The sequence below is a fragment of the Protomyctophum parallelum genome (genome assembly GCF_964188405.1).
Source record: "Protomyctophum parallelum genome assembly, chromosome: 6".
Lineage (NCBI taxonomy): Eukaryota > Metazoa > Chordata > Actinopteri > Myctophiformes > Myctophidae > Protomyctophum > Protomyctophum parallelum.
The window spans coordinates 3,264,115-3,278,134 of NC_139701.1; the positions used below are offsets into that span (position 1 = coordinate 3,264,115).

At 43.1% G+C, this 14,020-nt stretch overlaps 1 protein-coding gene across 1 annotated transcript in view; it reads left to right on the top strand.

Moving 5' to 3' along the window:
• The first annotated feature begins 394 nt into the window (after window positions 1-394).
• The window catches only part of adgrl2a (adhesion G protein-coupled receptor L2a), a 113,105-nt gene continuing 99,479 nt past the window's right edge, over window positions 395-14,020 (top strand). Inside the window, 2 exon segments of the mRNA XM_083768050.1 lie at window positions 395-575; window positions 6,502-6,680. Of these exon segments, the coding sequence (XP_083624176.1) occupies window positions 6,605-6,680 (76 nt within the window). The 5' untranslated portion in view covers window positions 395-575; window positions 6,502-6,604.

The window sequence follows — 14,020 nt, forward strand, 5'->3', positions numbered from 1 at the left end:
CCGCCGCTGGCAAGTCTATCAAGTGCACATATGTTTAAAGCCTCTGGGCCCACGCCCCTGTGGCTTTCCCCATCTCTCACGGAGTACTTTAACATCTGTCTGCGCCCCACTTCATATTTAGCCAAACAATGTGGTGCCTGTTGACATTTTGGCAATCTGTGCTTAACATTCACGCACATTGCCTCGGTCCCGCCGCGTCTCCCGAATTAGAAAAGATACGGCGGCCGTGATTATGAGGCTACGGAGGACGATGATGGATCGATCTGTCCATGACCACCACGCCGCCCCCCCCCCCCCCCCCCCCCTCGACACCCTGTAAACAACTGCATATCAAACATGCTGAAACACCCACTCTCTCTCTCTCTCTGTGTCTCTGTCTCTGTCTCTCAGATCACAGCCAAGTGAGAGCTGTTTGAGGAAGCAGGCAGGGCATGATCACCGTTGGTTTTCTGGTGCGAGCCTAGAGGCGGCGAGAGAGAGAGAAAAAAAAAGCTCCCCTGCTGAGAAGGGAGACCTTCTGCACGTCTAATGAGGAGAATGAGAGTGGGAGAACCTCCCTCCAGTCTGCGCCTTTGGTACCGTGGCATGTTAAACACTCTCAGCATGACACAAAAGATATTGAAGTATGGCACTGTTAGCATCGATTTACCGTACAAAACGCCCATCCCCGTGTACTAGGGATCTATACGTTCTGACGTTACTTATTATTTATATTTTCCTAGCAGGGAGGCGGAGACCTCAGAAACAAAAAACTGCTTAAATGGCATTCTGTCTTCTTTGTCCACATGTTTGTGACGCAGGACCTCTGTTGTGCGAGCTTACCTCGCTTTGAGACTAAACAATGATGTCTGGGGATGAAAGCGTAATCATATGATACAGCACTATTGTCTGAGGCTGAGGCGGCGCGTTTGCTTACAGAGACACACCTGTGCACACAAAGGCACAACACACGCACGGAAGCACACACACACACACACACACACACACACACACACACACACACACACACACACGGACACAGAGACACACACGGACAAGACACACACAAAGATGCACATATTGTCCATTGTATCCGTAGCAGTATGTTTTTCATTACCATCTCTTGAGGCAGGTTACTGTTAATAAATTGTATTATACTGAAGCATAAATGTCAGAATAGAAATGGCAGCAATATGAAGAGTTATAGTTGACGGTGAATAGGAGGATTTGGAGGTCAGGGAGGGAATGTGATTTGGAGATGGCGACAGGAGACCTGGGCTGGCAGCACTCGCCAAGGAGGGCTAAGTAAGTTGGTGGGTTCAGGAGATATGCCACGACATTATCTTCGGCTTTGAAAGCCAATGGTAGGATTATCGCCACTTGAGGATGTGTCTGGCCTCACAAGTTAATTTCCCCTTAAAGTGTTACTGTTGTCCTGGGTGTGTGTGTGGACAGAACTTTGTGATTTTGCTTTGTTGTTGCTAATCTTTTACATTTGACGCTCTATTCAGATAGGAGAGTGTAGTAGAGACAGGGATCCGAGGGGATTGAGATTACACCCATACACTTGTCCTAGATTGTCCTAAATACGTCTCACCTTCTTTTAAAGGTATATTCAGTGATTTCACTTAATTCAAATATCACTTTCTTTTGTTGTGATAATCCTCCCTACTATAGAGTGTGCTGACCATATAAGGAGTTCCTCCCTTTCGCCAGTTAACTGCAGGTGTCAAAAAACCCTAGTTTCGGTTTTGGTGGTGGTGGGTGACAAAGCCTTCATCCAATCAGGATAGAGAGGGGCCTTCCTCAATCAGGATCTAGCGGGGGGGGGGGGGGGGGCCTAGGTGCACGTGCTGTTGGCCTGTTGTGTGTCCCCAAACTGTGGAGCGTGTGCATACATATCTTATTACCGGGACGGACCGTTTTTCTTTTCTCCAAATCACCCAAATCACTGAATGCTCCTTTAACCCATTCTGACCTGAGATTAGATTCTAGAAATGTCAGTCGCTCTTCGATTTTTCAAAAATAGCAGACCTACAAGCTCGTATCGCGCCACTCGGTGGCGCGATATGAGCTTGTAGATCTGCTATTTTTCAATAGCTAAAGCATAACATGATGCCGACACCAAAATGGGTGCCCGGTCAGAATGGGTTAAATGGGACTCTGTCTGAACCCCCACCACACCCGTTCAAGTAATTTCCCCCAAATTCAAGGTACCAAAAGTTAACTCTGAACTTGAAAGATCTGCTTTTAGCTTCCGTGGCCCCTAATACATGGAATGAGCTGCAAACAACATTAAAATTGACCACATTGGTTCCTTTGAGCGGTTTTAAACCCTTGGTGAGCATACAGACTCCCACAAATATGTAACTGTTTTCAGATCGTTTTGAAATTTGTCTTAGCTATTTATCTGTAAACCTACAGTATGTAATTCACATTCACATGTATACCTTTTAGTTTGTCTTTTCCTGATCTTCTGATGTATTGTGATGTTTTTCTATGTGATGTTGAGTTACTCGACGACACTTAAAAGTGAGTTTGATTCCTCGGTGTGATTTGGACAATGAATAAAAGTTGAATGAAAATGTACTTTAGTTACACGGGGTTTGCCAGGTCTCTCTGTGGTCCAGTCTGGTCTGTCGAGTCTCATTAGTGCATATTATTCCACTGAAACTAAACACACTCTGGCTCAGCGCGCTGCGTTCCTGTTAACCTCCTTTAAATGGCTCTAAAATTAGAGGTCTCAGGTGAGACATAATGTCATTTCCAAATGAGTTGATTATGGCAGGCGTAATTATAACTTTGTCAGCTAAGTAATGTGTGCACTCTGCATGTTTGGCCATGATGAATTATTATAGCGTCTCTGAGAGATTGAACGTATCAAAGACTGTCTTTAGTCTCTGCATGTTTGGCCACAATGAATTATTATAGCGTCTCTGAGAGATTGAACGTATCAAAGACTGTTTTTAGTCTCTGCATGTTTGGCCATGATGAATTATTATAGCGTCTCTGAGAGATTGAACGTATCAAAGACTGTTTTTAGTCTCTGCATGTTTGGCCATGATGAATTATTATAGCGTCTCTGAGAGATTGAACGTATCAAAGACTGTTTTTAGTCTCTGCATGTTTGGCCACGATGAATTATTATAGCGTCTCTGAGAGATTGAACGTATCAAAGACTGTTTTTAGTCTCTGCATGTTTGGCCACGATGAATTATTATAGCGTCTCTGAGAGATTGAACGTATCAAAGGCTGTTTTTAGTCTCTGCATGTTTGGCCATGATGAATTATTATAGCGTCTCTGAGAGATTGAACGTATCAAAGACTGTTTTTAGTCTCTGCATGTTTGGCCACGATGAATTATTATAGCGTCTCTGAGAGATTGAACGTATCAAAGACTGTTTTTAGTCTCTGCATGTTTTGGCCATGATGAATTATTATAGCGTCTCTGAGAGATTGAACGTATCAAAGACTGTTTTTAGTCTCTGCATGTTTGGCCACGATGAATTATTATAGCGTCTCTGAGAGATTGAACGTATCAAAGGCTGTTTTTAGTCTCTGCATGTTTGGCCATGATGAATTATTATAGCGTCTCTGAGAGATTGAACGTATCAAAGACTGTCTTTAGTCTCTGCATGTTTGGCCATGATGAATTATTATAGCGTCTCTGAGAGATTGAACGTATCAAAGGCTGTTTTTAGTCTCTGCATGTTTGGCCATGATGAATTATTATAGCGTCTCTGAGAGATTGAACGTATCAAAGACTGTTTTTAGTCTCTGCATGTTTGGCCATGATGAATTATTATAGCGTCTCTGAGAGATTGAACGTATCAAAGGCTGTTTTTAGTCTCTGCATGTTTGGCCACCATGAATTATTATAGCGTCTCTGAGAGATTGAACGTATCAAAGGCTGTTTTTAGTCTCTGCATGTTTGGCCACGATGAATTATTATAGCGTCTCTGAGAGATTGAACGTATCAAAGACTGTTTTTAGTCTCTGCATGTTTGGCCACGATGAATTATTATAGCGTCTCTGAGAGATTGAACGTATCAAAGGCTGTTTTTAGTCTCTGCATGTTTGGCCATGATGAATTATTATAGCGTCTCTGAGAGATTGAACGTATCAAAGGCTGTTTTTAGTCTCTGCATGTTTGGCCATGATGAATTATTATAGCGTCTCTGAGAGATTGAACGTATCAAAGACTGTTTTTAGTCTCTGCATGTTTGGCCATGATGAATTATTATAGCGTCTCTGAGAGATTGAACGTATCAAAGGCTGTTTTTAGTCTCTGCATGTTTGGCCACCATGAATTATTATAGCGTCTCTGAGAGATTGAACGTATCAAAGGCTGTTTTTAGTCTCTGCATGTTTGGCCACGATGAATTATTATAGCGTCTCTGAGAGATTGAACGTATCAAAGGCTGTTTTTAGTCTCTGCATGTTTGGCCATGATGAATTATTATAGCGTCTCTGAGAGATTGAACGTATCAAAGACTGTTTTTAGTCTCTGCATGTTTTGGCCACGATGAATTATTATAGCGTCTCTGAGAGACGCAACGTATCTATGTTGACTCTGCTTGTGAGATGGGCTAGAACAGGGGCAGGCAACCTGCCTTAGAACAGGGGTAGGCAACCTGCGGCTCTAGAGCCACATGTGGCTCCTATAGGCCCTCTCCTGTGGCTCCCAGTTGCTACGGCAAATAAGTATGAAAAGGAATAAGAGGTTTTCCTTTTCTTTTCTTTTTTTTGTTTTTAACATTTAATCATAATTTATTATTGAATTTGTAGTAGTAGGCATAAAGTTATTCTTTCATTTTGATATTGCAAAACAATGTTGCCTATACACCATGCAGATAAAAATAAGAATCAAATTTAATGAAGGAAAACAGAAGAATAGAAGAATGTATTCATGATAAGACATCTCTGTTTGTTTTCACCACCAATGCTGCTTATTTTGCGGCTCCAGATAGAATTGTAATACGTTTTTGGGCCAAAAATGGCTCTTCTGATAATAATAAAGGTTGCCTACCCCTGGGCTAGAACTTTGGTCCTCAGCTTGGAGTTGTACTAGCAGAGAGAGAGAGAGAGAGAGCTACTGTACATGACAAAGAGTTACATGACAATGACAAACAACTCATTGTATTAGGAGAAGGACCTGCATACATACATCTGCATATATACACAATGTGACCATCTTCACACGAACCATCTCAACACACACCACAGACACATTTAATACTGTACATTTTGACCGGTATGACAGTATTTTCATATTGTATTGTGAAAGTTAATGTTCTATTTGCTTTGTTTTCTGTTATATATATTTTTTTATTTAGTTTTGTTCTCTTTTGTTGAATTTCATGCTTTCGCAATACTGTAGCTATTACATTCATGACGAGAGAGAGAGAGGGAGAGAGAGAGAGAGAGGGAGAGAGAGAGAGAGAGGGGGAGAGAGAGAGAGGGAGAGGGGGAGAGAGAGAGAGAGAGAGAGGGGGGAGAGAGACCTGTTTTTGAATCTGTTAGAATAAAAAATGGGCAGGACAAAAAAAAGAAAAAGGCAAAGATGTGTTGTAATGGGTTCCTGTGTGCCTTGTTGCTGGAGTGATGCCGTCTCCCATGGTGGATGTGCTCTAAGCTAATGGTTCTGGGGAACAGGAGGACCGTAGCTAAAGCCAGACAGTGTAAACACACAGACAAAGGGGAGCCGTTAGGAGTGTGAAACGCATGCCTGAGCGCACACAGGTAGGCATTAGGTTTCACCCTCAGACGACACCCATCACTGTATCTATGACAGGGAGGAGGCAATTTGCTTTTGTAGCAGGAAAAAAAGAGAGCAAAAAACAAACAAACCGAACAGACAAGTAGCAGAAAGGACAGGTATACGGCGCAGGCTAGGAGGAGCAGAGGGACTCTGTCTCCGAGGGACGGTGAGAGGAGGGGGAGGGGGGGGGGAGAGATAATTCAGTCTGTGGTCAGTCACCAAACAGAAAACAGTGGCCATTTACTCGATTGCAACTTTGCTTGTTTATTTATGTGTAAAGGGAGATAGCCGAGCGGCTGCTGCACCATCCATTCCACACCGACTCACACAGGCTTTGAGGTGGTGGGTGGGGCATATTTGTGTGATGACAGCGGATTGGTCCTGCCCACCCCCCTCTAGTGAAATGGTCAGCACTTAGCTTCCATTAAGGGATTTCCCTTTTCAGGATTATTGACCTTCTGGGCTTATTTTACTGGCTTGTGTGGATTTGTGGCGCTTAACAGTTTGATGAGGTTTTCCACAACCCTGTTTTTTCTTTTTCTTTTTTTCCCCCTTGGCTACGGAGGCAGAAATGCATAGGCAAGCAGAGCAAGTGCTTTGCGTGAAGATTATCCAGGTTAAAAAAGCCCCTGAGAAGTTGTGTGGGGCCTAAAGGAAGCTGTCAGTCATGTATGCTAACCAGTAAACCCCCCCCCCCCCATTATGGAAAACCTGGATTATCCTTTGATATGCGAGCTAAGTCTCACTCTCTTGCTCCACAGGTGGTGGTAGGACCAATGATGTCCCTGTTGGAGACCTGCTCGCCTGGACTTTTCTTCTAACCACGTTTGTCACAACCTAAAGCTGCCAGAGAACAGTCACACCATGGCATGCTCCCTGTGGAAACTACCCTCCCTTTACTGGTTCATCATCGCCCTGAGCCACGTCCACACCACAGAGGGTAAGTGTCACAGACAGACTCACACCACATCCGTCCTCAAGGAATGGAGAAAAAAAAAAGACTCATTTTGATCAGCCAAACTGCAGTAGCTCTATTAGTGTGACGTATGTGAAAAGAAAATTACACTGGTGTAGTTGACCGTAGTCATTTTGGCATGCATTAAACAAGTGAAATGGGAGCCGGTAATGTCAAGAATCTTTAAGAGCCTGCGGAACTAGTGTTAGGTGAGAGAGAGACAAATTGGCACGCGGAAAAGCTTTGACGTCAGCCAGCCAGCCAGCGCCAGTTTGATTTCAGCCTCACAGTCACAGCTGAGAAGTGAAACTGTGGCTCCAGCCAGAGGAGAGTGGTTGTCTCTCTGGGCTGGATGTGATGCTTATCGTGTGAGTAAATGCAGCTCCGTCTGAGGGCAGTGGGACCCAGGCGGAGGAAGGATCATCTTGAGTGGCTTTCATTAGTTGGTAAATTGTGATTTGTCTGAGATTTTCTGCTTCAAAGCGCCGGTTGTCCCCAGTGGGCGTCAGAGCTGGATCAGTTTGTAATTTCCTCTGCGGAGTACTCTCCTGCCTCCTGTCTTGTTGTGTGTGTGTGCGCGCACACACACACACACACACACACACACACACACACACACACACACACACACACACACACACACACACATTTATTTATTTTAATGTTTACATTTACTTTATTTATACTCTGCCCGGCTGGCTGCAACATGCTGTGTTGTGAGGCTGTAGATTGGCTATTTTCGGCAAGGGATTGTTGGATGACGCAGGCTCAGAAAAAAGAAGCAAAAGGTTGAATGTGTTTTTAATCACTGTGCATTTCACTTTGACATGCTATCCTAACACGCTAAATATGAGCTTTATGCTTCCAAACCATATCTCAGACATAAACCATATTCATTCACATATTCTTTTCATGACTGGAAGAAAAGTAGTGAGTTTTTCAATGCAATTCATCAAAGGCAATTCATCGGAGGTGCCAAATATGGTTTCCCTTAACTGTCCACTATTCACACACTGTATTGATGATAACCAACCCAGGCTGAGCTGAGTTGCACCCAACATATTCACACCTTTGTGCGTTGATAAATATCACACATGGCTGGCGTAACATAACGCATCGTGCTTTGGCACACATTCACTGATCCCTACTGTATGTTTTGTTGACGGTAGTCTAGTCTAGTGCATAGCCGCTGGGCTTAAAAAGGATTTGGGAATCACCAAGGTTAATAGTAACGTTAATCATCTGCCCTATATGCCTGCACACCGAGATATCGTCCTCGAAATCAGCCCCGGGCAAAGACAGCAGTTACCCATTTTGGAGCTGGTGTGTGGTGTGTGTTTATAAATAAACCCATTTATTTCTGCCATTTGTCATTCACCTTTGCCTCTTGCTGGTTCACTTGGCCTCGTCTCTCCCTTCCCCTATCCCACCCCGGCCAACAGAGATCCGCCCGGCAACAGTTCATTACAAACAATATCCCCAAGTAAGCATGGTTCATTAAACTGCATCCGGCCCCTAATATCTTTTTAACCCATTCTTTACGGGAACCCATTTTGGTGTTAGCATCATGTCGTGCTTTACCTATTGAAAAATAGCAGATGTACAAGCTCATATCGCGCCACCGAGTGGCGCGATACGAGCTTGTAGGTTCGCTATTTTTGAAACCAGTGTGTGTCCAGTGGAAAACCTCGTATGAATCTGATCTCAGGTCAGAATGGGTTAATGCATTTTTAGAATTGAATTAAATGGGTTAGTGCCATGCTGTAAATAGTTTTGAAGTTCCTTGTTGTTTTATATTTTCTGTCATTATTATTATAATATTATACAGAGCCGTCTAGAGTCTAGCCGAGATGGATAGCTGCAGGGGGCCGTTTCTCTCCTCTCACCTTCCCTGCATGAAATAGGATGCATGTCTCCACCTCTGCACTTGACCTCCTGTCCACAAGAATGTGGATCATTCTCCTCACTCACTCGGTCGCACGCACGCACGCACGCACGCACGCACGCACGCACGCACGCACGCACGCACGCACGCACGCACGCACGCACGCACGCCACCCCCAATGAGGGAACCCATTCAGTTAAAAAAAAATGGGTGCCTCGCTCTGGGGCCCTGCCTGGCGGCACCACCTCTTTTTTTGTATTTTGAGACAGGAAAACGTCTGGTGCTGTCCTGAGAGATCACTTCAATTCAACGGAGCTTTAGTGGCATGAGAAAACATACGTTCACGTTGCCAAAGCGAGTGTCAAAGTATAATGAAAAGTATATACACTATATACACTCACTATATACACTCTTGCACACTCACTCACTTTTGCTCACTTTTTTTAAACATATGTTTATTGATTTTTCTTTACAACATAGTAATTTCAAAGCAATTATTTACATATATTTGCCCCCCCCCACATCCCCATGGCAGCACAAATATCTTCGAAGAAACATTAGGAAATGTCCATAAATACAGAAAAAAAAAAGAAAAGAAAATAATAACAAAAAAAAGAAAAAACACATTACATACAGTTAAACAAACAAATGCACAGTGTCCATCACAGTTTCTTATTTGCTCACTTAGTCAGCCTACCCTTTAAGTCATTAAGTTTTATTTTTAGTCCAGTGAAGCCAAGCGGCGTGTATAATGTTTGTTTCTTGCAAACTGAGTCACAGGAGCGTTTTGTCTATTGATTTGCCTTATTATTTTAATTAAGCTACATACAGTATGTTGCAGATCTGACATCAAGAAGACTCATTAGCCTGCAGCATCTCTCTCAGCCCAATGAGGTGGAATCAACCACATAAGATGGTGCTATGTACAGTAGGAAATGCAACGATAACAGCACCGTATGATTTGGTTCACATTTTCCATCCGTCTTGTGGACAGCAGTTTTCTGCACAATCTTAACAATTATGTAAACGGTAAACACAAAACACTGTATTATCATTTAGTGCAGTTGGTTGTAGTTTGCTGGTTGAAGTAGTAATATTATCTACAGTATCTATTATTCTTAATTCTCTTAACCCAGTAAGTCTCATAACATTGTATATTAATCAGACCAGTGTGTGTCCAGTGGAAACCTCGTATGAATCTGATCTCAGGTCAGAATGGGTTAAGGCTGAATGAGTATGGGGTTTCCCCCGCACCGGAACCGGAGTGTTTTTAACGCGTACAGGACACAGTCGTGAACCATAATCAACCGTAATCTCTGCGCAGATGGCGTTTGGAACAGGAGGGGTCAAAAGGCGCAAATTGCACCTAATGAGTTTAAGAAACCTTCTAACAACACACACTTTTTCATGTCTTTTACATGAAAAAGTTAGTGAGAAACACTGGCTACAGTATGTTACAGTATTATGTACAGTATGTTACAGTATACGTACAGTGTGTTCCAAACTCACTGCCTTGTCTTAGATGTTCTGACCTGCTTCGGTGTTGCTGCAGCATCAAGACCCGCCCCGCTGGCATTTGGAGTAATCGCCTTTGAAGTGGCGGCTTGTTTCTTCTTTGTCCTGGCGGCATCGTATAGGAATATCACCATAGCAACGTGGTACAAATTACACTGAAATAATGTTCTTGTCCATATATGGCCTTCAAAACAATCGAACCAAGTCTTCTGGTGGGGTTGGGGGGGGGGGGGAATTATATATCTGTAACTGCGACAAAATAACAATTCTCAGAGAGCCGCTCTCCACAAAGGCTTTCCGTAGAATTGGACACACTGAGGAGGAGAAAGGCAGAATTAGGGAGCATAGCAAAGAATTCCGTGCCAAGAAATAGGCCTAGATGTGGCAAAGTTAGCAGACGCTGCCTGCGTGCATGGAATACATTAATGCAACATTTCACTCATATCATATCTGGTTGTGCTTTATCTGAATGCTTTGTCTTGTTCATGATGAGTCATTGGTCAGGAAACATGACCTGGCATTTAATCAAAGCCCTCTATAGTGCCAAAATGTGAGCTTTTCAGGTTTTTGTTTTAAAACGGATGATTTTCAGTGCCATGCATTTTTTTTAATCATTTAAGCAATATGGTCTATAAAAACTGGTCGCCATATGGATTTCACATGTTTGGACAGTGTGTTTGACATTTCATAGAAAGTCACAGGCGTGTACAGGTTCTAATGCGTTGGACTCTGGCGGTGGCTATCTCTCTGTAAAGGTTATACAAAGAACATTCTCTGGGTATGAAAGCCATTTCCAAGTCTTTCAGTGGCAGAACTTGAACGAGTATTAACACGCCCAACACAGAGAGCTTTGCTTTTACTTAACATTCCCGCAAAAAACAGCCTATTGTTTTCGTCTCTTAAGCTTGAAATGTTTGAAGTACTTGAGATTCCTCAAGGGCAACGGGGAAGGGCACCCTTAAAAGTCCTCCTTTTCTGAAATGCAAATGGAATAGAACAGATACCTGAAGTCTTCAGAGGACGTTAACCCATTCTGACCTGAGATCAGATTCATACGAGGTTTCCGCCGGACACACACTGGTCCTGATGAACCCATTCTTTTTTTTTTTTTAAGATATTTTTTTTGCGGCTTACGCCTTTTATTGATTTTTGAAGGGACAGACAGTAGGCTGACAGGAAACGGGAGAGAGATGGGGGAAGACATGCAGTAAAGGCCGTGTCGGGTCCGGGAGTCGAACCCGCGGCACACTGCGACTGGATTACCAGTCCGGTGCCCAGACCGTTACGCTACGGCCTGGGCCCTGATGAACCCATTCTGACCTGAGATCAGATTCTAAAAATGTCAGTCGCTCTTCGATTTTTCAAAAATAGCAGACCTACAAGCTCGTATCGCGCCACTCGGTGGCGCGATATGAGCTTGTAGATCTGCTATTTTTCAATAGCTAAAGCATAACATGATTCTGACACCAAAATGGGTGCCCGGTCAGAATGGGTTAAATGGAGTGAAATAGACAATTAAGGCCTTCTGAAATGTCATTACTGGAAATAAAAGCCCAAGGCTTCATTTGAGCTGGAGTCCTTGCCGGAAACGATACAGCCTCATCGCTGTGCTGAAACCACCACCTATATTTGCTATGGCTTGTTCGTCGTGTGGCAATGGAGATTCATAACACCTTCCAGTCAGTCAGTGGGCCAACCTGATGTTTTCCCCTCTGGATGAAACTGGTAACTTCATAGATCACAGGCCGTTTCCTACCTGTAGTTTGCAGGGTTCTTACTGGTCGGGAGTAGCTGATTGATTGATTGATTGATTGATTCTTTATTGCAGACTCAGGGGAATCCATATCACAGTACAGAACAGCAACACAATAGATAAAAAGAATAATAAGAAAAAAATATACAATAAAAAGAGTTCCACCATATTCAGTTTCGAACATACAGACAAGTTCGCCAATGGTTCCACATTCTGGAGGAGAACCTGACAGAACTACGTATTGTGTTAGTGATGACATTAATGATGTCATTTACTGACTCAGATACCCTACACATGAATTTATACATAAGATTGCGTAGCACAGCAGAGCAGGTGGGAACCCCAACACTGACAAACATTTGACTTGCTGATTTTAAGAGAGGCTTGAAACCGAATAAATTGATTTGATTGATCTGTAAAGGGCTACTCGCCTAACATACATGTACGAGCTGTGCTAGGTTTTCTACAAGAAGAGCCACAGATGAACACAGTCAGGCAAAGTATAGCTAAAGCCAAACGTCATGCTTGCCCTTTGAATTGTTTCAATTAGGAATGCACAATTAATCTGAAGTAATTAAATCACAATTTTATGTTTCACAATTATGTAGTCATTAAACTTGGCAGTTAAGTCAAGCGTTTTTTTTTTGTTTTTTTTTTGGCCAGCTGAAGCTGCCCTCGTATTCACTATTGCTATAAGGTCTGTTACACGAAACAGAAATCCATCATGGGCTCACAAGATGTACAAAGAAAATACTTGACCAAATATACTGTATGTAACATATTTCTAACAATCATATCATCAATCATTTTGATTAATAATAATACTAGTGATTACAATATGAATCAAAATCTGGATTTATTATTTTTAGCTATGAATGTGCATTGCACAAACGTATCCTCCTACTGTCTATACAGCCTCATCTGTACTGAAAAGCGCATCATCCTAAATGCTGTGTTTTTCTACCTCTAGACCCATATGGTCTCTGTTGGGTGGAAACTGGGACCAAAACTGTTAGTACAGGATTCAGGTAGCGGATCGACGAGCTCCAAACACGTTGCTTCAGGCTGTGTTTCAATTAGCTAATTAGCTTGTGGTTAATCGCTACCTCTGATGCTTTTGTGTGACGCTCTGTTGTATGATCAAGTTACAGCTACAAGTAGGGCATTCATTTACAAACTAATTTAAAAGGTTAAAATGTGGAGATGAGAGGTTTCTGCCTGACGGCAACGCTATGCATAGGGTTTATTCTATGAAAGCACGATGCATAGTTGTAGAGCGCTGGTTCCCAAACCTTTCACACCCAAAAGATAGTCACCCTGCGACCCAAGCATTATGATGCACTATTTAAAATCAGTAAAAATTAGCCAGTTAACTTGTAGATTGTTTTGTTTTCATTTGTGAAAATGTATGGACATTTTGTTGTATTCTTTTGTTTGTGAATGAAGGAAACTTTAGTGGCCAATCAAAATTAGTCCGTGGCCCAAAAATGGGACCGTGCAGAGTCCAGACCCTATGTTTGGGAACACTGTTATCGAATCAAATCAAATCAAATCAAATGTTTGTGAACACTGTTATAGAGTATTCCTGCCATCCTCCAATGTTCCCTGACCTCCATTTACCCTGGCCATAGCACAACTGTTTATGGAAACAATTTTGTAATTGTTTGACAAATTCAGTGCTTATTAAAGTAGCAAGTGTGCACTAGTGCCCAGCTTCCAATTCATTTCTCATTGGATATACACAAAATTAAATTAAAAACGGTCATGGCCAAAGGGGTGGATTTTCTCTTTGCGGCGGGTTGTGTAAACAGTCTTTTCCTGCATCCCTCCCTGCCTGTAATACGTGACGTCACCCTGCCGGTTTTTGTCTGGCTTCCCAGGGAGTCTCACCGGCATGGGGCTCTGTGGACGGAGGCTCCATCATGGGGCTCTGTGGACGGAGGCTCCACCATGCTGCCACGACTCTTTCATCGCCAGCCAGCCTCGGCTGATAAGGAGATAAGAGGAGTTAGAGGACAATGGCTTGTGAGAGCCAGCAGTGGTGTAAGGTGTACCGTAGGCCGTAGCCCCTGGGTCTCGTCCCTGCCGAGCGCTTCAAAACCCTCATTAGGATTTCCAGCACAAGGAAAAAGGGGGATTTGCTGGATTACTGCGTTGTCACAGCTGGCTCCA